The 23,923-nt window shown below is 41.9% G+C and overlaps 1 protein-coding gene across 2 annotated transcripts in view; it reads right to left on the bottom strand.

Annotated features, from left to right (window-relative positions):
* The window catches only part of WWTR1 (WW domain containing transcription regulator 1), a 134,357-nt gene that overhangs the window by 52,848 nt on the left and 57,586 nt on the right, over positions 1–23,923 (bottom strand). For both annotated transcript variants that reach the window (XM_022582732.2, XM_030761536.2), the window contains exon 3: positions 3,091–3,227. In XM_022582732.2, coding sequence (XP_022438440.1) covers positions 3,091–3,227 — 137 coding nt within the window. The remainder of the gene's footprint in view (positions 1–3,090; positions 3,228–23,923) is intronic.

The raw sequence follows: 23,923 nt of genomic DNA, 5'->3' as shown, positions 1-23,923 counted from the left end.
AGAGCTGAGATTCAAAGTCTGACAGTCCGACTCCCAAGTCCATCACTAACACACAGAAAAACACGGAATCACAATATAAGATTTATTGCTGAATGTGTTTTGCTATGTCACTGATTATATCATAGTTCCAGAAATACATAAAATTAGCTTATTACTAATTCTATCACCTGACAGTAATGTTCATTGCATTTTGACATCATTTTCACTTGTACATAAATATCTATCAGTGAAGGGGACACATCACCTAAGTTCACTTATTTGTCAGATGTATGCCATTGAAAAGACCAAAATTCTAGAGTTAAGAAGAAGTAGGAGGAGGAGAAGGATCTTCTCTGGTTAAAAGGTAAAAAGAAAAAAAAATGCAGTTGATGTAAAACCGACATAGAAGTTTTGAATCATATTCCAAATATTGACTTTATATGTTTACATATATATGCTAATGTATGACGTAGGTATAATATATGTAAACACAGATGTACACCTATTATTTCTAAAATAATGAAAATAAAATACCACATACTAAACCTCAAAAACAAAAAAAAGTAGAAAGATCTGCTCTATTTTTAAAGGTTGATAATAAAGAGTATAAACTACAGGCAGAGCTATAGCTTTAAATAAAATACTCTGAGTAAATCACTTATTATTAGGACCATATTGTGACTCTCTAAATTACCCCCAGTCTTTGGAGCTTACTTTGCATTCCCCGTTATATTTCCAAACTTGGGACACATCTGTGATTCTCGAGAGGCTAGCAACGCATTTTGTAATGGGCAAATATTCAAATATTATTGGAAAAACCCCAGAATGTGTGTCTTGAGAAATTTACTGCCCCGATTTATTAGAAATCTGGAAAAAGGTATTTTATTCAGCCACAGGTAAACTTGTTTCAGACATTCAGATTACAATTTCTTTAGATAAACTTTACCAGCAATTGGGCTTTTAGTGCGTTGGGGGGATGGGGGGAGGGCAGACTCACATGTGCCTTCAGTATTAAGCTTTTAGCATTCAAAGTCCTTCTAATTTAGTCCACTTCCTACTCGTTGTGCAATTTTGTAAAATTAAGGAAAGTACATGAAACAGCACAAACAAGGATCTTCACTCCAATACTGGGTGCACCACCAACACACTAAACCCAAATACCCATCAGATGGAGGCCAGTTAAATAATTATAGCATATCAACATGTTGGACTACTCGGCAATTTAAAAAAAAAAATGAGGCAGCTTTGCGTATACAGATATAGAAGTAGAAAAAAAGCAAGGTGCAGGATGGGAGGGAGACACAAGAGGGAGGGCATATGGGGATATATGTATACATATAGCTGATTCACTTTGTTATACAGCAGAAACTAACACAACATTGTAAAGCAATTATACTCCAATAAAGATGTTAATAAATAAATAAATATATATATTATGAGCAAAAAACAAAAAAAGGCAAGGTGCAGAACAGTGGGTATAACGTGCTAGCAATTTATGTGAAGAAACATACACATAACTGGAAACACTGATTTACTCCAGGCAACATACAAGGGACTGAGGCATGGGTATCAGAGGAAGACTTACTTTTTGAACACCCCTTTGAAAAACGTGTTTGAATTTTTTTAACCAGGTCCATGAAAGATCCTTTCCAATTGTAATCGATTATAAAGTTAACATTAATAATTTAATAATCAGCTTTTAGAACTTTTAATAAAAATTAAATGGCTAAAGAAACCCTAGTCTAATGCTACCTAAAAATTAAATAAATTAATAAAAATTAAATGGATAAAGAAACTAGTCTAATGCTACCTGATTTGTGGTTTCCTCGCTACACTCGCATCTGCTTTCTACTTGACCTCTTATATACTGGGGACAAGTGACTCATGGGTAGCTTTGGTTCACCACTGCTCGTAGAAGCAGTGGTACCATTTTCCTTGATCTACCCTTTAGATACGAAACACAACAGAGGTTGTTCTGAGTCGTTTGCTTTTTGTATATATTTTACATCTGTAAGCTTTAAAATGGTAGATCCAGACTTCCTGGAAGAAGGGACAATATATTTACTTGAATATACTGACTCAGGTCTCCTTGAGTCCATACTCACCATGGCTAAGCCACAGTTATAAAGGAAGGGTGTCCAGGAAACTGCTTCCATTTTTATCCTGTTCATTCCTGAAAATCCAACAGGAGATTCTTTTCATTCTCTAAAATTCTGTTCTGTGTATAAAGCAGTATCTGGATATCTGATCTTAAATGGAAACATTACCTGAAAACGGCACCATCTTTTTTAAAAACTTCAAAATTGGCCCTCTTATTTTTAGCCTTTGGGGGTGGGAGAGGATGACTAACAGAAGCTGACTGGTTCTGCTGCAGGGGTGCATTCATTCACATCTGATTCGCTCCAGTGGGCAGAATTGTATTTCTTCTGAAGTAAAGGCAATTAGCAGAAACGAATCTCAAGTTTAAAATCACACTGACTCAAAATGAAGTGAAATGTGAGCCGTCCTATCCTAGGGCAGGTGTGGGGAGAAGCCACCCGCAGATTATGTAAGGGTTGAATGCATTCCCCAACCTCAGTGCCAACTCTGGCTCTACTAGCCCACAAGCTCGGACTTGGGAAAGTTTCTGCATCTATAAAATGGGAATACTGTCACATCTTGTAGGGTTTTTGTGAGGATTGAATGAGATAAGGCAAGAAAACACCTAGTCTGGTGTTAATCACACATTGTTGGGGGGCGGGGCTGAGCAAAGAGATTTGAGGCCAGAACTGTACACTTTGGCAGTCTTCAGGGACCAAATTCACAGAAAGGGGCCCTTCTTGCCTTGGTCTGGATGAAGACAGGACGCCTGAGTGAGTTTTCAAAGAACTTCACTAAATACAACTGGAGGGGATGCTGGAGCTGTAGTGTAAACCCTAGTAGCAGTGTCATGAACTGTGTAGCCAAGAGGCCAAGAAAAGAAGGCAAGGGCAGTGAAAGGGTAATGCAGCCAAGAGGGAGGAGAAGATACTATCTGGGCGTGTGAGTAGGCACTGAGGCAACCAGAGCTGCTTCTGAGCTCTAGAGGCCCTCGGTTGAATGCTTGTTTATCCAGCTCCGGTCAAAGCTTACCGAGATTCGGCTGAGACACGGCCATGGACCTCTGGGGCGCTGGTGTGGAAGTGGCACCTGGGTGGAGGTTCATATGATTCAGGGGCTGATTCATCGCCTTCCTAGGGTCTTGCCATGTGGTGATTTTTTCTATGTGACTAAAAGAAGGAAAACAATTACCTCTTTCATTGTTAGCGTTATCAATGTCATCATCACCAGTAACAACACAACAGTTAAATGATGCTGGCTCTTCTTGCCTTAGGATCTGCTTATACGAGGTTGACACATTGTTTGTTTTCAGCCAAGGTCAGGCTTGCCCACTTACCCTCCATCCAAGTTGGGCCACGTTGGGGATTTTGCAGGGGACTCTCTGAACATAAGTCCATGACTTAGCTGACCAGCTGCCCCTATGTGCAAACACCCTCTTAAGGATTTTCTGCCTTACCAGGGATGAACAAGCCCCAGCGTTCCTCCCCACGGTCCAAGGAGCCTACGTTCTCCAACGCCCTGTGCTCACTACCATCCAAGCACTGCGATACCACAGTGCAAACTCCTCTCCCAAAGCCGGACCTTGCGCTCCTGCCTGCCAGCCCTCCCACGCTCTCCCAGCTCATATAATTGACGTAACGAGGATGCCTCCACCTGTCCTCAGCCAAAGACAGGGCCCTTGAAACCAAACTCATAAACATCACATTGCTGAGCTCTTACAAAGGGTAAGACACCGTGAGGTCCACATAGGTAATACCTAAACCCTCAAGAAGTTTATGTTCTACCATGCAAGATACCAACTGTGTAGATGGAGAACAGGGTAGCAGGAAATAAGTCTAGGAAGTGCCAGATTATGGAGAAACCCAGATGCTGAGGCATAAAGGTTTCTGAGGGAGGAGACGTGATTAGACTTTTGGTCATATACAACTTCCAGGGTTTGTTATTACAACTTAATCTCAGAGAAACGAGCATGACATCAGCTTCTACCCAGAGTTTCCAATGTGTCCGTAGAAAGATGGATGGGGGACTTCCCTGGTGGTCCAGTGGTTAAGACTCTGCGCTTCCACCGCAGGGGGCATGGGTTCGATCCCTGGTCGGGGAACTAAGATCCCACATGCCTCGCGGTGCAACCAAAAAGAAAAAAAAAAAAAAAAAAAAAAAAGATGGATGGGACATCTAGCTTTGTCTGCCTCCCTCCAGACCACATCTTAAGTCACTTCTGGTGCCTTAAAGACCCTGTGCCACTCCATAAACTCTTTTTTGAGAGTTTATTACATTTTTCTTTTAAAGATAAGCATATTCATTTGGTGCCACAATTCTTGTTTTATGAACTGTATCAGAGATCTTTCTGTATTTATCAAGGACAACGAACTTTGATAGCAGAAGCTGAACGTCAGTCCTTTGTTCCAAGCCTTGTAACTAGGTTGTCTCTCCCAAACCAAAGGGCAATGTCAACCCCACACACTATAGACCTTTCTGGATCCACGTGAAAAGGAGAGAGATTGCTCCTTTCAAACACACCTTGCTTTTGAATAACAATGGCTTCCTTTGAATCCTCAGTTTAGGAAACCACTATTAGTATCATTAGGCTAAATCCTAAATCAGTGCAATCTCCTACACTGGAGTTGTATTTATCTTTTAGTTTGCTTCTGTTTCCTCACATCTGAATACTGCCACTGCTAAAATTCTTCTTCAGATTTCTTCATCCCAGACTGGAAGTTATTGCCATGGGGAGCTCATTCATTGCCTTGAGTGAAAACTTGGATGTTTTCCCAAGAAGGCCTTTAAAATGAGTATGATTAAAAAAAAAAAAAAAAAGTCAGCTTCCATAAAGGAGGCAAAATTAAGTTTAACTGTTGAGTTTCATACTATAGGAGCCATCGGTGGTCTTTAAAAAAAAATCAAAAATAAACTGGGAGGAATAAAAATTAAAAACCAAGACGATTTTGTTAAGAAAAACACAAACGGGGCGGGGGGTGGGTAGGGGGCTGAACTACAGAGATGAAAGTCAATTACCTAAGCCTAAAGGAAGAAACAACGGTCTTAGTTACACCTTCAAGTTTAATAATTGTAATTCTGTTCAAAGCTTGCATAAAATCCTTTGTCAACTTTTGGTCTTGTGAAGACTCATAGCCAGCCTCAGGGGGTCTGTCACAGGCCTTCCAAGTGAGGAAACAATTGATGAGGATTTCAAAATTAAGCTCCCTTTAGCAAAGTAATGAGTTAAGAAACCCTTTGACTAACTATTCCTTCAGGACTCTTACTACTAAAACATGTTTTCCCAAGGTAGGCACGTCCTACAGAAATACTTTCCACTGTGGTACCAGGAGGGGACGTATCATTCTCTCTTTCGTGAGCCTTTCTTAGAACCTCTGGCACCATGGATATCGATACTGTGGTAGAAGCAGCATGCGTGCAGCCCCGGTGAGACGCACTGACATACACCGTACAGTGGAAGACATTTAAGGATGCTGCTGTGTACAGACACTCGGCTATCTGTCAGTGGTCGGAACTATACAGGAACCCGAATGATGCATTCCCAAATGCCAGTCCCCCACCCTCCCCTCCCATTCTGAACAAGTGGGCTGGGATTCCCAAATCTGGGGAGAGCAGAAAGGCCCACACCCAAAGTGGTAGAGGAGCCCAGCTTGCCTGAGGACTGCCACCACGGCTGGCCAGCCTCCATCCCCTGGGACAGAGGTGAGGGCTTTCTGGGGGAACACTCCGGCCCTCATTCCGATAGATCCGACCCCAAAGATGCACAACTCAGCTGCGGCTTCAAGCCCCAGAACCCCCCCAGGACCGTGGGAGTCTCCGCAGCCCACCCTTCAAACTCCACACCCAGCCAACGCTTTTAAAGGAGTTTTGTTCCCAGCGGATTTGTTAATTAAAAGTGTCACTCACTGTATTCCCCAAAGACTTGAGTACAAGAGGGAGCCTTTCATACGTGAGCAGTTCTCATTGCTCTGAAACAACTCTGAGAAGAAAGCCACTCCAACTCCCAGCCTCTGCACATCCGTCGACCCCACTTTAGAGCTCTGCTCTAAAGTTTAGTTTATGTGATGTCCAGGGTGGCTCCTGGTCTGAATGCTAACGGCAAGGGCACTGCTCACAAGAACTTAATCCACTGCTCATGGTTTGATTTGAAAACTAAATTCTCTTATTGTTCAAATCACTTAGCTCCCCTCACCCCATTCCCAAACTTAGGATAAGCCACCCGCTATTCCATACTGCTGTCTCATCTCTGCTCCTTCTCTGAGCTACTGAGTCACTTCCTTTCTTGTATTTCTCAGTGCAGCCTTACTGTTTGCCAGGACCCGCAGTTTAGATAGATTAATCCCCACTTCCCTACTACTCCCACCCCTCCCTGATGTCACTCCCTTAAAGAGTCCACTTCAAGAAAATGTCTAAGGGAAAAAAGAAAAAAAAAAAAATCGATAGGGCTTCCCTGGTGTCACAGTGGTTGAGGGTGTGCCTGCTGATGCAGGGGACACGGGTTCGTGCCCAGGTCCGGGAAGATCCCACATGCCGCGGAGAGGCTGGGCCCATGAGCCATGGCCGCTGAGCCTGCGTGTCCGGAGCCTGTGCTCCGCAACAGGAGAGGCCACACCAGTGAGAGGCCCGCGTACCACAAAAAAAAAAAAAAAAAAAATCGAGAAAAAGAAAGAAAGGAAGGAAGGAGGGAGGGAGGGAGGAAAGAAGAAAATGTCTGCTGTTTTAAAAGTCTAGTTTCTCTTAAAAATTTATATATTTATATATACTTACATATGTATATTCAATCTGCCTATTAGTGTGTATTCTATGATCACACATTCTATACAGTTTTCATATGAAAATGGAACAAAAAAAGAAAATAAATACCAAGTATTTATGGTGATATATGCAAGTAATATGTTCACTGGAGCTTTTTTTTCCCCCTTATCTAAACTCTTCTGTACTTTCCAGTTTTTAACAGTGATAATGCATTGTTTTCATAACAAGTAAAAACAAAAACACTCATGAAGGTGCAAAAAGACAAAAAGGAAAATGATGCATGGATATGCAGGTCATAGGTACTAAAAAGTTATTGGAGATAAACTACAGATTTGGCTCCTATTTTTGAGTGGCCAAAGTAAGAAGGGAAATGGATTCAATTACATGGCCCCATGCTTTTCATAAAGAAAAAAGAATGACAGTTTCTAAGAGAAAGAAAAACTCTTCTTGACACACACACACACACACACACACACACATACACAGAATTTTCCTGGACATTAAAACTGTCTGGGGCTTCCCTGGTGGCGCAGTGGTTGAGAGTCTGCCTGCCGATGCAGAGGACGCAGGTTTGAGCCCCGGTCTGGGAAGATCCCACATGCCGCGGAGCGGCTGGGCCCGTGAGCCATGGCCGCTCAGCCTGCACGTCCGGAGCCTGTGCTCCGCAACGGGAGAGGCCACAACAGTGAGAGGCCCGCGTACTGCAAAAAAAAAAAAAAAATGTCTGCAAGGGTTTCACATGGAGGCCTGGGGTGGTGTGCAGTGGAAATGGTACCTGAAAGGAAGATAATCAGGCGCCCTCTTCCTCTGGGGGCCCCTTTGACCACTACTTCCCATACTGCCTTTCTTCACAGTCTCATAAAGGACAAACCTCCAACCACATCAGGGTCTGTGATGTCCAGGTTGGCAAAGAGCCTCAGCTCTGAGGACCTGCATTTTGCCCAGGGGCAACAAAGGTCAGCATTTATCTGAGAAGATATTTGGCTGGAAATGGTAGCTTATGGAAAACTGTGCTGTGTTAAATAATTTTTCCTTCTGGAATTAATGTGTTCTTCAATAAAGACACAAGTTGAGAAAGTCATTTTATGTATTAGGAAAATTCTATGTTGGGGGTTAGAATGTCATGGAAATCAGTGGGGAGGGGCAGCATTACCACCCTCTCCTATCAGCCTGGCCCCTCCCATCGGCCTCCAGGGGATTGTTAATTTAGCTCCTATTTCCTCCCTTCCAGCCCCCTGCATGACCTTTCACCTTGATGAGGGCAATGGCCTCCAGGCTTCTCCTCCAGTCTCTCAGGTTTTCCTCTTGCCCTCCATCCCTTCCCCACCCTCCCTATCTGACAATCCCTTCTTTAACCCACCTCCAGACTCATCCCAAGGACAGCTGGGATACAAGTCACCCCTGCATCCTTAGTCCACCCCTGGCCATTGACAGCCTACTTACTGGGAGACAGCATGAGGCACTACGGCCTCTGGAAAGACCACAGGCTTGGAGTCACACATACCTGAGTTTTCATGTAGCTCTGACCCTGTGTGACCTACGTGGACAAGCCATTTAACCCATCCTAGTCTCAGCACCCATATCTGTGAGACAGGTAAAAAAGCCAACAAATGCTCCGGTTCCTCCTTGCAAGGGTGAAAAAGGTCTGCTCTGGGAAACCTGTAGCCGCCAAAGTCACCTGCCAATGTCATGACCAGTTCACTGGGCTTCCCCCGCTCACTTCCTCAGCAAATAAATCCCCAGAAGGCAGCTCCAGCCTCCAGCCCAAGGCTGGCAACCTTTGGTTCAAGTTTATTCAACAAGTGTGGATTGTGTATCTATTGTGCACGTGCACTTGGTAGGCATAAAAATGAAAAGCATTTTGTAAATATAAAATCCTGACTGGCAGCAGAACCATGAAAGGCAAAGATAAAATCTTATCTGTAAAAATAGAATCCACCGACTTCTTATAGCCCAGGAAAAGGCCTGGTGTTTTTGGACGAATTTACCCTCCAGTTCATGACCTATTACACTAAGTTTATGGAAGGAAGCCACACAACAAAGACTTTCTGAAATAGAGAAGGCCTATGCAATCCATTTTGTATTGCTGGAAGCATACAGAGATATAAAAATAGGAATGATTATAAGTGCTTAATTTTGAAAGAATTTAGAGTTCGTAGCAACATAATAAGCTGCTTGCTCATTTCTATGGGCAAAGATTTCATTTCCAAATATAAGTGTTTGGCCTTTTTCCTCCTTCTCCTCTCCTAATATATTAGAGTTTCACATTAGTTAGTGTCAGAAATTACTTAGGGCTCCCTACACTCAACAGAGCTATTAGGGCAGGACTTAGAAGCAGCGTCTTCTTTTCTACCACCCAGGCCCAGCTAGGTGGCTAAAGAGAACCACACCAAAGAGGTGGGAATTTAAAGGCAACCTGGGGTCATAAAACCAAGGCTGACTGGCTCAAAACTCAGTTCACACTCAGCGCTGCTTGGCTTCATCCCCTGGCCAATCCCCGTTTCTCTTTAACCTCTCCCCTCATTCTTTCTTGTTTGGGGGGTGTTAATATTTCTCTTCCAATGGAACATAAGCTCTTTCGATGATAGATAGGACCCTAGGGGTGGAGCAAGGTGTCCTGCACATTGTAGGCACTTGAAAAACAATATTCCTGCAACCCCCCATAATATTCACAAGACCAATCGAGGGCAAAAGTAAATTATCTTAACTTTTAAAAATCAGACATTAAAACTTTTCTTGACTTACCAGGCCAATTCACCACCCTCTTAATGTTCTAACAAAAGTATATATACACTGAAGATTATGAGCTTAAAAACTGCTAACTGAAATAGCTTTGCAGCTTGCTTGTTGTGAACCAGTTCAATTAAACTCATCAGTGTTAAAAATGAAAACTGACACAGATTTGCATGAGGTTGATAATTTCCCAGACAGGGCTTGCCAAGTAAACTGGAACCACTGTCAGCAGACAACAAATATTATGCCAATGTTTAAGCCTATACCAGATGGCAAGAAGAGTTGCCCAAGACTCACATTAAAGTTTTGAAAATTTTCTGCAATTAGAATTAAAATACAAACACTAAAAGCTGGTTTATTTTATATTGTATTTCAGGGATAAATGCTGCCTGTGCTTCAATCACATTAAACATGTAGGCAGTGTGTTCTGATTTAAATTTCAAGACCTAGGAAATGACACATCACATCTTACTCATACCTTGCATTCCTCTGAGTGGCGCTTTTTGTTGCACTTTGTTTTTTGCCAGTGATACTTCGCTCTTCCGACTGACACCAGAGGTGGGTCTTAACCACAAGAACAAAGACAGCTGGAATACACACTTACTAATTCTCCCAGGCCCAGAGGCACACTCTTTCTTAGTTCCTCTGCTGTCACCAAACCCAGAGAGAAGTGGGAGCTGATCACAGTGGGAGCCCCACGGCAGTGGTAGCTCAAAGCCCACGTTTAAACTGGCAACCCGATCTGATTAGTAGCCATCAGTAAATTGTTCCCCTCTGTTTAACCCTATCAGCCCAGCTGGTTCATGGGAAATTTGGCTTCTGAATATACTGACAATCGGAAATAAAGTGCTGGCTCTCCACCTGACTGAACAGATCCATAGCTAATGTTTTATTTTCTTTCTAAAGCCACCTGTCTCCCTCCCAAGTTGCCATCCTTCCTATTGTCACCCCAATTGATGATTCTTTGTCCCAAAGCAGCTTTCACAGCACTACAATTGGTTACAATTCTTACTCTGTTCTGCCCAAATCTTAAACATCACCACCTCTTGCTAGCCCGATTCATAAGAATAGAAGATACAAAGAGGTAAAAAGTCAGGCTGCAAATGTACCTAGCGGACACATCCATTAGCAAAACATTCATATCATTCACAGATTAAGTCCGAAAGCTATAAAAACTGACTCTCTCATGTCGTACAATAAAGGTGACTGTTCACACAACAAAAGTGTGTTGGCTGAGAAAGTTCATCCTTTGAAACCACAAGTAATTTATAGTTAAAAGGTTCCGGTCAGATTTTCACTTCGGCAGCTCATCAGACATAGCTGCAGTCTGTGACACAGGACTAATAACTCATATATAAGTAGGGGATTTTTTAGGATCCTCTAATAAAAGATGATACCAGACCAGAAGCATTATTTTGGTGCACGCTTCCGGTCTCTACCATTCACTTACCAATTCAAAAAATTTCAGAGTTCTCTGGAATTCCGAATGAATGGCAGGGATTGTATTTTTAACTACGAGGCTCTAATCCTCGACTTCCATCCCAGCAGTGCCAAGAAGCCTCTACGTGTTTAAATTAGCAGCAGTAGGAGCCGCAGCAGCGTGAAAGGTCGGCGGGCACTTCCGCCACGGCCAGCCGTGGGCATCTATCTACGTGAATCCTATCCACAGAGCATCACCAGCTTTTCTGCAAGTTCATTCCTGAACCTGCTCGGCCCGGGCAGAAGCTGAGTCAGGCAGAGCTGCTGTCAGCCCCGAAGTGCAGAGTGAGCCCACGTGAGGCTGTAATATACGTAGTTCCTTCCTACAGGGGTTTATTTACCAGCGTTTTGTCCCTGGGGCGGGAAAGTAGGGGACACTATGAATACACCACTTTTGGAGAAAGCCTCTTTGGGAAGCGGGTGACTCACGGACACAGCCCCAAGGTGTGACTCACTGACCTCACCGCGTAGGTTGAGCTATTGTGTGAGGCACCCCGTCATCCCCGCGGAGGTCTCCAACGCCACCCGACCGGGGCAAAGCTGACTTGGTCTCTGCAAACTGGGCCAGCTCCTGCTTCACCTCATTTTTCCTATTCCCAAAAAAAGCAAGAAGAAAAAGGACTGCGTTTCTGTTTGCTTGTTTGCCTTTGGCCAAGCACCCGATTAAAGAACTTTGGCTGTATTGCAATTGTATTATCAACGCTTAGCCTATTTTTTCGCTTTTCATATCAGGATCAATAATGATATTAAAAGATTTATAAATCACGTTGTTTCTTGTGTTGAAACCAAACAACAATGTAAGAGTTTATTTTACCACTCTTTATTATTTTATTATTTCCAGGTATCAAGTATAAAATACGTACTTGGTACCTCTTTTCCCACTTTTTCCTTTTTCACAAACAAAAATACGGGATGGGAATGAGGAGAAGTGAAGAAAAGATGAGGTTCCTACTGAATAGAGAATTCTAGAATTATCAAAGGAAGTGAAAGGCACTCATCCATTCATTCAGTTCGTTCAACAAGATGCATTTACACTGGCACTGTATCTTCCATGAGGATTCAGTTCCAAAATCAGTTTTGGCAAATGTGGAGTGTGGTGAAAATTACCACTGAAAATCCTTTAAATGGCCCATAATGTACAGTCTGCTAAGCTTTGTGTATATTATAAGGTCTTTCAATAAGCCCAACACAGATGGATCCTCCCAGAGTTAGGACAGGGTACTGTTTCTACAGCCAAGCTCCAGATGAAGTGATGCTGTCCCCAAATACCTATGTTGGGATTTGGTAGGTATGGAGAGTTGAATTCATGCCACTTAAATAGGCATATGGTCCTGAATACCTGCAGTGTTCTTTCCTCTGGGATGGACGGAACAGAAGATGATCTAGCGTGGGCCCTAGGAGCTGGCAATCAGGTGGCTAGTGGCAATTAAATAAAGGGTGGTGTGGAGGTTAACAGAGCACAGCCCCTATTATTATTGTTATTATAAATGGTCCAGAGCCTGACATTCTGTCTTGATAGCTGCATGTTAGATACGCTCCCCGTATCAGCTGCATCTGACATCTGGGAAGCAGCTTTAATCTCACAATCAGTATTTTAAAGAATTTTTTTTAAACCACCAAGCTACTTTAAGTGCTCAAATACTTTGAAAGTTGTTTTTCCAGGCTTTCTGTGCCCAACACGTGTTTCAACGTGTTGTTTTTCCAGTTGTTCTTAAATGGGACATGGACACACAGCTTCTTCTAATGGGGCCAAATGAACTAAATGTCACTTGCCCAAAGAAACAGGGCAAAACCTCCTAAAAACCAAAAATTCTTTTGGGTTAGTCTAGTTTCTCCTCTATTCATGTGGGGAGAGTCAATCCCTTTTTGTTGGTTTTTTTTTTTTTCTTTTTAATTCTGGGAAGAGGATGAGCCACCCTGGGCTCTGGGTGTCAGTCACTTTCTGCACATGTTTGAAAGACAAGACACATGGAATTAGAGAAAAGACTGGCACAAACCCCAACCCCAGTCTGGAGAAAGGCTGGAGGTGCTTTTCACAGCCCGCATCTCATTTCGCAAGAAACGATTTGGAGGATGGAAGACAAAAGAAGGGGAGTTGAGTTAGGCTTCCCAGGCAGGGAGGGGAGAGGGACATTGGAGGCCTTGAAGATAATCACCAGGCAACACTGCTTATGTTTCCTGTAAACTCAGCCCACAATGTCTCTTTACATGTATTTCTTGGCATCTCTGGTTGAAAGCATCACCCAAATGAGGCAGTACTGCAGTAGCTTTGAACTTTGCCTCTGCAATTAACCAGTTAAGAGACCACTGAAACTTTACTTAGCATCTCCAAGCCTCAGTTTCCTCCACTGTAAAACAGGCATAAGAACATCCTTTCATGAGGTTGTTTTGAATATTTCATCCAATAACAAAAGTAAAACACCCACTTGTAAGTGCCAGACACACATGACACTCTATAAATATTAATTCTCCTTCTTTCTCTCATGAAAATGTATCCCAACTTTTTACAAAGATCTGAGGAATTCAAATGCAAAAAAAATCTGCAAACACCCTAGGGTACAATGAACCCAAGAAAATGGGGGAAAATAAGAGTGGACATCCATTCACTGAAAAACCTACAGATTTATTTGATTTCACATAGAGTAGCTAGTTAATAATTGATCTAGAGACAAAAACATTCTCAAAACACAAAAGAACTAGCAAACCCCCAGTCTCAGTGGCTCCTTCACCACCACCCCTCCTCCCACCCTACATTCTAATAATAACAACCCTCAGATCCCGTGTAAGAAAAGGCCAAAGCTGAGATTCCTCTAGTGCCCTCATTAGGCACTTTTAGCAGTGATGAGCATCCCATGTCAGCACAAGACTTTCAGCCTCATGTATAAAGTAGAAAGGATTTCAGCTTCAAGTGAAAAGCAAAAGACTGAATACTAGAAAAAGAGTATCTAATGGCTTTCCAGCCTTCCTAACAGAAATGTTCAAGAAGTTTTACACTAATTTAGTTTTTTAATCACTTACAGGGTGACAAGAGTTCACCCCCATAGCTCACCCCAAAATGTAGGGGTACAGATTAGGTACAGAAACGCAAGAAGACTTGAAGTTTCTGTGACTCAACAAAATGGAAAAACAAATTTAGCCTAAAAAGTACTATAGTTTTATACAAAACATGTTAATGCAAACTCCAAAGAGAGTTAGCTTTGTACCCACAGGTGGATGGTAATCAAAAATATAATATGGCTTTAATCTTTTCTATTTAACAAAGAACAGAAATGTGGATCTGTTTCCATTTTTTATGACTTATTTCCCCATCTAAACCCCACTGTTCTTCACTAAAGTGGCTGGTATTAATTCTCATATTAAAAAACATCTATTTCTGTGTATGTAATTTTAATTTTGATAAGACTTTAAACTTATAGGAAACTTGTAAGAATATACAAGGTACTGTCACCTACTGATTCACCAACTATCATATTTTTTTCAAAGATGGGGAAAAAAAGGCTAAGATATCTGAATAACCAAATTAAGAAACAGAGTGACACCAAGTTTGTTAATATCTAAACAAAAGCAATAAAAATTTGGCAATAATGATGACCCTTAATATCCTTTCACAGAAGGAGAAAACAGACCCCAGCCAAGAGGAGGAAACCCCAAGCAGAAGATTCCTTTATTTTTGGAGCTACTGATGGCCTTGCCACAGTGTGACAGAAATCAAACATCTATGTATCTGAACAGACGTGGGCTGAACAGCTTCTTCACTGTGCCTTTTTACTTAACTGGCAGGGAAATTTTTCAGACTGGGAGGGAGCCACCTTACTTGGGTTCGTTTATGAATTCAATCTCCAAATAAGTTTTCTTAGAAGTGGAGGAAACATGTGTGAACAGCGTTTGAATTCTCAGCCAAATGTACTTCCAATATCTGGAAGGAATGCTCTACTTGTACAGACATCAATTTTGAAGAAAAAACTGTAAATATATCAACACCCGCCACATCAACCCTCTGAAGAATGTGTGATTTAAACAAAAGAAAGAACACAGCTTCAGGAAAATAGCTTTAAAAATGCTCACCCAAGAACCCACAGCCTCACTAAGGGTCACTCTTGCATATTACTGAACTTAACTCGGTAACCTCTTTCTGGAGAGTAGTTTGTCAGCACATTACAAAACCCTTTAAAAAGCTTTGAACCAGAAACTCCACTTCCACGAAGCTCATACCAAGGACACAGTTAGAGAGATATGGCAGAGATGGCCAGCTGCTTCTGAATACCTGCTCTCCCTCTCTTCTGGGTGCTAAGTGTGGCCAAGAGACTAAGTTCTAGACACTAAACAGAGTGCTGTGTGAAATTCTGGGGAAGTTCTTTAAATGCAAGGGATACACAAGCTTTTCTGCTTTCCACCCTTCTTTCTTCCAGCTTGGAATGTGGATGTGATGGCCAGAGCTACAGCAGCCCTCTTAAATCATGAGGAATGAAAGCCACTCATTAAGAAAAACAAAGTAGAAAAAGACAAGTACCTGTGCAGCCATCACATCAGTCCTTGATCACCTTACCTTAACATTAGAGCTAAATAATCTCATTTCACATCCCTGTTAATCATAAACATAATTCCAAACCAATACAACAAGTATGCAAAATGTATGTGCAGGGATGTCCATTGCAGTTTTGTTTATATCTTAAATGTGTCAAATGTTTAAATAAATTATGGTTCAGCCAGACCATGGAAGACTGAACAGACATTATAAATGACACAGATCTATATTTGTTAAACTGGAAAGATGTTCACAATATATTGCTAAGTGAACATGATCCTCTTTTGGTTAATATACATACATATGAATAAGGGGAAAGTAGGTTTCATTCATATCTTTAGATTTGTTGCTACTTCCTCCATTTTGTACAATAAGCACTATTTCTCAATCAGAAAAAAGGAGAGAAAGAATGAGAAAAGCTATCATCCTCCCCCACTCCAAGTAAACTCACTTCCTGCTTGAAAAATAATGTTGCATTCCACTTTTGAACCTAAAACTGCTAATTACAGCCTCCGAGAATAATTCCACAGCTAGAGTGTAGGGTTGGACATCTGTGAGTCCCTCAACTGTGAGCTGGAAAAGGCACTACCATAATACCCCTCTGAGTGCTTAGCCTAAAGGTGCTGTGAACCACGGAGGGGCACCAGGGGGCCGGGGGGTGGGGGGAGCAGTAGAAGGAAGGGATAAAGAGAACCAAGGGAAATTCTATAGTTAAGCAATATTTCATGGCTGCCTCTGGCAGCTGTTTGAGCGAGGTGGGGGGACCCTGAACGAGGTGTCAACAGACGGAGCAGCTCTGTCCTCGGACAGATCAAGCGGGGCCTGTCATCCCGAGCACTGTCTACACTTCACGGGACAATCTGGGGCATCTTATATCCAGCACCTGTCAGCTTTGGAGACTCCCAGCTGCGGTGCTGTTACTCCTGTCATCTGCCTAATCCAGAAGGGAGAGGCATTTACTGTCTCTCAAAAGATTAGGTTGAAACTATCTTTGATTCTTCTTATGAAAGAGAATGCATGCCTCATGTCACTGTGTTTGTTTTCTTCTCATCCCTCCTGACTTTTCTTTTCTTATTAGAGGAATAAACCTACCCTTGCGGCTGTATTTTTCATTTTTTAACCCCACGTTAATTATATAGTCGCTCCAAATAACGGTTTAAATTTAGTCTGATGACCAACCACAGGGCTCTTTCTCCTCCCGCTCTGAGGCACATCCTGCCTGCAGCCCTGCTACGCAGTTCCCACTGACTTGCAGAGGAACTCTGTGTAAAGAATGAAGCAGGATAAAGATCGGAATAATGGTCAGAGGAAATGGTATGGAATATTTTCTCTACAGGATGCGTTTAGATTTTTCCTTCCCATGAGACTGTTTTTTAAAGGGTGTTGAAATTGAAGGAGACTTTAAATAAGCTTTCAAGTTCTCAGTAGTTCCAATATTGTACTGAGTATGCAAGACCCACAGCAGATAATCAAAAACTACTCATGGAATAAACGACTAAGAAAAGGAAGGAAGGAAAGCATTTAATGAGTTTTCTTTAACAAATCATTTTGCTTCTCACTGTCTGTATCAAATGAATCTTACGCATATCTTATATATCCTTACGTATCAAGTGCTCAAAAAACTCAGCCAGCAAAATGTGTTCTTTACTGGTCCCTGGGAGGACATGAAATCTAGAGGATGTGACAACATCCTCTAAAACAAATGAAATCACTATCAGTTCATTCTTGTTGGATTCAGCAAAGTGGTCAACCGAACCACCACCGAGTGCCGCCCACCACGGATCCTGAAAGTGCACCGCCTCGGGCATATAGCAGACACTTAATAAATAAATGCTTTTCGCTGTTGTTGTTATTTGGCCGTGCTACGTGGCTTGTGGGATCTCAGCTCCCCAGCCAGGGATTGAACCTGGGCTGCAGCAGTGAAAGCGCCGAATCCTAACCAGTAGACCACAAGGGAACTCCCAATAAATAAATGTTTGTCAAATGAATGAATAAGTGAACAAACGAATGAATGAAGTGGTACTAATATTTATTAATAATGACAGTCATGAAAATAATGATTCATTATTAGTCATACATCATAATATTCACAATAATGATGGCAATAATAATGTCTGGGAGCAACAGTTGGCATGTATATAGCATTTTATAGCTTCAAAAATTATCTTAATTTGGGCTTCCCTGGTGGCGCAGTGGTTGAGAGTCCACCTGCCGATGCAGGGGACGCGGGTTCATGACCCGGTCCGGGAAGATCCCACATGCCGCGGAGCGGCTGGGCCCGTGAGCCATGGCCGCTGGGCCCGTGCGTCCGGAGCCTGTGCTCCGCAACGGGAGAGGCCACAGCAGTGAGAGGCCCGCATACCGCAAAAAAAAACAGAAAACAAAAAAAAATTATCTTAATTTGATCCTCACACAGCAGATTTACTAACTTCCATTTTTAAGATCCAGAAACTGAGTTGGGAAAAGTTAAATGGCTCAAAAAATTTCCTGAGGTTCTATGTGACCCAGCAGAGAGCCCAATCTTGCTCTCAGAGTCGCATCTGGGGCTTATTTCCATGACATGTTACTGCCTTGTGAACCCAAAGAGGCTGACGCAAGTAACCTGGACCCTTAGGAAGGAAGGAAAAGAGGGTATGGACTGGTGCTGCTGATAGCCTGACTTAGTCCTGGAACAACAGCCCCCCTACAAGCTCAGTCTTTCGGAGGAAAGGACCCCACAAGATAGATACCCCACCCCGCCCCTCATCTTGCTTCAGTAACACACCACCATCCCTCCTTATCCCTCCTGAAGCCCTTGAGACATGGAGTGTGTACACTTGCCTGCAAGGTTGACCTTTTAACTGGCCTGGTTTTTTTTTCTTTTTTTCTTTTTTATTTTTGCGGTATGCGGGCCTCTCACCGTTGTGGCCTCTCCCGTTGCGGAGCACAGGCTCCGGACGCGCAGGCTCAGCGGCCATGGCTCACGGGCCCAGCCGCTCCGCGGCATGTGGGATCTTCCCGGACCGGGGCACGAACCCGCGTCCCCTGCATCGGCAGGCGGACTCTCAACCACCGGGCCACTAGGGAAGCCCTAACTGGCCTGGTTTTAATCAGGCCCATCCTGTCAAGAAAAGGGACTCCCGTGACAGTAAAACAAATTAGCTCCATGTGATCCTGTAGCTGGTGCTAGGGAGGAAGGAGAGGAAGAAATACAAGTACTACTTTAGAAATGTAAACCAAGCACAAAGCCAGACTCCCTGCTATCACTTAAAAGGAAGAGGTAAAAGGACTCTGAAGATGGATTTGGAGACGCAAAGGTAGCAACCGAGCATGCCTGCCTTAATCAGGGCTCGAAACCAGAGCTGGGGCTGTTAAAGGTCCCGCGCCCTGTAAAGTTTGTTCCTTCAGAAACTCTGACAAGAACAGCTTCAGCCTGATTTGTCTTTGGTCTTCATTAATGTCGAGTACTAGGGAAAATATTCAAATAGGGTTGATGTTCCATAAATGTGTTCATTCTATAATACTTTAGGTTACTGGCTTTTATAATTGACTATAACTATAATTACTTAAGTGAAATTCAACATGTAGATGAATCTTTCCTACTTAATCATTTTATGGGGAGAAAAAGAAATATTGGAGATAATTCTCATTTTCCTAAGCTACTCCCTTTTAGCTCTTCATAATATTTACATTTTTAACATTTACACAAAGTACATTTTTGTAATGTGCTCTGAAATGAAAATATTAGAAGAAACAGCCCAGAACTGTGAGGATTTGCGTTCATTTTAAATGACTTTTTGAGAAAAGGTTCACGTTTGCATAGTCAGACACATAATAAATAAGATTTTAATACAAAGTGCAGGAATATGTACACATGTTATCATATGTTGTCTAACGTGAGAAAAGGAACGTCTATTATTGCACGGAAATGAAATCAGGAGGAAAATGACAGAAACACGGCTTTACATGACTATCTAGATAAACTATCTGTATTTTCTTATTTTGCTCCAAAATGTTCCTTGAACAAATTTTTGTCAACATGTTCCTACAAAAAGAGGTTAAGATAAGCCCGGCAATCGAGCTTTGGTCTGGAAAATTGCCGTAATCCTGATAACAACTATTTTGACAAAAAGATGAAAATGAAAGTGTGCCCTAAGGTGCGGGCATGGGGGGCGGGGGCGGTAATTAATACTAAGTCACTGTGAGGTAATTAGGGGGAAAGACACTTCTGAGTCTGCCAACAGCATCACTGCGTGGGTGGACCTCATCTGACATTTCAACCTAAAATCAACTTCTCAGGTGACAAAAGCTTTGGGGCTCAGTCACACTGGTTGTGAGGAGAGGCAGTTATGGGCAGGGTACCCTCAAGTACGTTCTATGGGATATTAGCCCTAGAAGATAATCCCCCAAGACTGCACCCAAAAAAGTTTTGTTATCAAGTTAGTTTGGGAAACACTGAATGTTATATTTTCCCCCTAAAATTTATACAATATATATGCATTATTATAAAAGGCTATGTGTTTAAATTAGCTTACCTAACATTTCTCTAGTTTATTTTAGGTGTAATCTTTTTTTCACTTTATTAATATGCTGTAGAATACATTTTAGGAATTAGAATATACCATTTGTGGTATTTATGCCAAGCATAGCTTCAGATTAAATCCAGCAGCATTGTCTGAACACACAATATACTTCAGATATTATAGCAATATTTTTATTGCTGTAGTAATATTTTTCTTGTTGGCTACCAACTGACCAGAACTAAAAAACTATAGGCAGTTCCCATCCAGAGTCGGTGGGCAAATGTGGGCGTGATGCTATGAAGCCATGATTCCAAAGCATCCTAATGACAGAGTTTATTCAAAGCAGAGTTCATGTAGATTAGAGAGAGAGAGATAGAGAGAGGCATATATAAGCATGTGTGTGTGTGTGTGTTTAAAAAAGTGAACTGAACTGTTTGTACCCAGAAGCTTTTTTTTTTTTTAAACATCTTTATTGGAGTATAATTGCTTTATAATGGTAGCACCCAGAAGCTTTTAACCTTCTTCCTTACTTTAACATCGGGAGCCTGTAAGTATCTGTCTATTCTTAGTGTGCTTTCAAAATGTAGCTTCCCTTGGCTGGGGTCACAGCTGCTGCAAAGCACTCTGGGTGGCTCCTCTCCATCCCCTTGAAACAACTGGTGGGAACCCAGCACTAGGCCATCAACCCAGCTGTTCAATCTCACTTTCTAACTTTAGCAAGTCACTTCAGAACTAATGTCACTAGGGCATGCCACATTGAAAACCACACCAGAGAAGGTAGATTCTTCCCCCCCACCCCCCAGAAAAAAATCCAGGCACACAGATCAGTCACACTCAGGTACCTACAGCAATACTACCCAGATGCAAATATAGGACCCACCTAACCTGATGGATATGCGTCATCTAAGAAGGCTTCACTGGACACCTCTCTACCCAGTTCAGCCCATTAGAAGGATACCTGTTAGCAGCTGCAGAGCCCAACAGCCTAGAAGTCCGTGAAAACGAACCTTGGGTCAAGATACTCGCACCTACACTGTGCTGTCTGTCGGCTTTCCTACTAGAATGCAGGATGCATGCCTTTCCACATTGTTAATGTACCATAAAATTGTCATGAAAACCTCATAATGTAATTACTTGCATTTAATTGATTATACATGCCCCCAGCCTTGTTTTCTTTCTTTTTTTAACTGCATGCTCATTCTAATGACTTGTCCCAAAGCCAAGTGATTTCAGAATTATTTGACTGTTTATTATCCTTTGAGAGTTACTAATTAAAATACTTTCCTCCAGTGAAGAGTTGCTCTTTTCCTGAATTCGCTTCGGGATGCTCACCCCTGAGGAGAACTCCAGGAATGCCTTGCTAAGCTCCCCTGTAACTGACGGCCTCCATTGTTAACATATGCGCGGGCTTAAAAAACATTAAGCGACTTACACAAATGGAAACAAAATGTCCTTTGAGTTCTATTGATAACTTAACCTTTAGCGTTTTGGATTAAATCCCTTTTCTCGGGGAAGCAGGGGGAGCCACTGAATGAAACCATTATGTAACACATTGTTGTGGGAATTATTTTGTGTGAAAATATATACAGTATATCATCTAAAATGTCTTTGATTGACGGTGGGTTTTCATAATTCCTAACTACAATATACATATCTTTTATTGCTTCTCTAATTTGTGCTCCCTTTTTTAGGGAAATAGAAGTAATTTTGAGCAGGCAAATGATCCCATGACACCAGACATAGTGGAAACCCTGGAGAATGTGGGGGTCTAGAAGGGGTAGATGGGGTACTTATTGGAGCTGGGAAGGTCCTGTTTCTTGAAAGCTGCTTAGGTGGGTGTGTCCAATTTGTGAAAATTCATCAAGCAACATACTTAAGATTTGTCTACTTTTCTACAAAAATTATAGTTCATTTTTAAAGTAATTAAGAGAAGTTATTTCAATTTTTTAATTATTTCAGTATTAAAAGTAATTTCTATAAAAGAAAAAGGATGTAGTTGCCATCTAGCAGAAACACAAGCATTACCCTAAAGTGTTTACAAGGAACAGAATTAAGACTGGTCTCTTTTTCTACTTTGTTTTAAAAAATGATGCACAGGGCTCCCCTGGTTGTGCAGTGGTTAAGAATCTGCCTGCCAATGCAGGGGACACGGGTTTGAGCCCTGGTCTGGGAAGATCCCACATGGCGTGGAGCAACTAAGCCCGTGCGCCACAATTACTGAGCCCACATGCCACAACTACTGAACCCCACGCGCCTAGAGCCCGTGCTCTGCAATAAGAGAAGCCACCGCAATAAGCCCACGTACTGCAACGAAGAGTAGCCCCCGCTCGCCGCAACTAGAGAAAGCCCACGCACAGCAACAAAGACCCAACGCAGCCAAAAATAAAATAAATAAATTAAATAAATTTTTTAAAAATGATGCACAATATATGCTTTGACAAATCGATGTTAAAAAAAATCTGAGGGCTTCCCTGGTGGCGCAGTGGTTGAGAGTCCGCCTGCTGATGCAGGGGACACGGGTTCGTGCCCTGGTCCCGGAAGATCCCACGTGCCGCGGAGCGGCTGGGCCCGTGAGCCATGGCCGCTGAGCCTGCGCGTCCGGAGCCTGTTGCTCCGCAACGGGAGAGGCCACAACAGTGAGAGGCCCGCGTACCGCAGGAAAAAAAAAAAAAAAAAAAAAAAATCTGAGACAATTGGTAAAGTCTGAATATGCACTGGATATTAGGTGATATTAAGAAAGTACTGTTTGTATCTTGATGTCATGCAATAAGAAATTCACAGAATGACATGTATTTTTGTCAAAATGTTTGACCTAATTTAATCATAAGAAACGCATGTGGAATATTGGTCTAAAATGTTTTTTTTTTAAAAGTTAATGTTTGGAAAAAGAAACAAAATGGTAAGAGAGGGGCACATTTCTGAATCAAAACAGAGGCATAAAACTAAATGCAATATGTGAACACATACACACACACTCACACACACACACACACACACACACACACACACGGCTGCTAAAGATATTTTACAACTGGGAGAATAAGGCCTGTATATTAAGTTACATTATTTAACTAAGGCTAATTTTCTTAGGTAATCATAGTATTTGTTATTGTATAAAAGGATGTTCTTAGGAGCTGCGTGCTGAAGTATGCAGCGGTGAAATGGCATGTTGCCTGTAACTTGCTTTCAAATAGTTTCGTGAAAGAAGAAAAGAATACACACAGAGAGACGTGGTCAAACGTTAAGAATTGCTGAATCCAAACCAAGGAAGAATACGCTCTTCTTCAGTACCTCTTTGGCTTTGAAAATATTCAAAAATTTTTTTAAAAATCATTGTTAATTTTGCTAGGTCTGTAAATGGCAATTTCGTTATGTAAGAAAACGTCTTTAATTTTTAGAGATAACTATTCAAGTATTTAGGGTTAAAATACCATATCTATTATTTGCTTGAAAATATTATACTTTCATTAAAAAATATGAAACAAATATGGCAAATGTTAACCATTCTTAAATCTAGGTAAAGAATATATATATATATGTATATATTTACCAATAAAATCCTTCCCAAGTTTTTTTGGTCTCAAGTTACCAAAATAAATTTCAGTAGCAGTCTTCCCCAATTAATTTTCAAAGCTCTCCATAAATTGGTAGAGCTTGGAGAGACACCATTAGTCCAGTGTACCTAGAATTCTGACTCTTTGTAAATAAAGTCAGACGACACACTTCCCTCTCAACTCCAGTTATAACAATAATAAGAGAAGGGATGGTAAAGGTCCTAAGAGAAATACTTCAGTCTGCTCTGAAACTTAAATGTTGTTTGGCCATCTTCCAAATACAAGCCATCATATTCCCGTCCTGCTCCCTCAGACGCTGC

The sequence above is a fragment of the Delphinapterus leucas genome, chromosome 4 (genome assembly GCF_059928025.1).
Source record: "Delphinapterus leucas isolate spDelLeu-1000000601 "Yukka" chromosome 4, BTC_Dleu_Yukka2, whole genome shotgun sequence".
NCBI lineage: Eukaryota > Metazoa > Chordata > Mammalia > Artiodactyla > Monodontidae > Delphinapterus > Delphinapterus leucas.
Note: the sequence above shows the minus strand (reverse complement) of the source record. Positions and strands in the feature narration are given on the sequence as shown.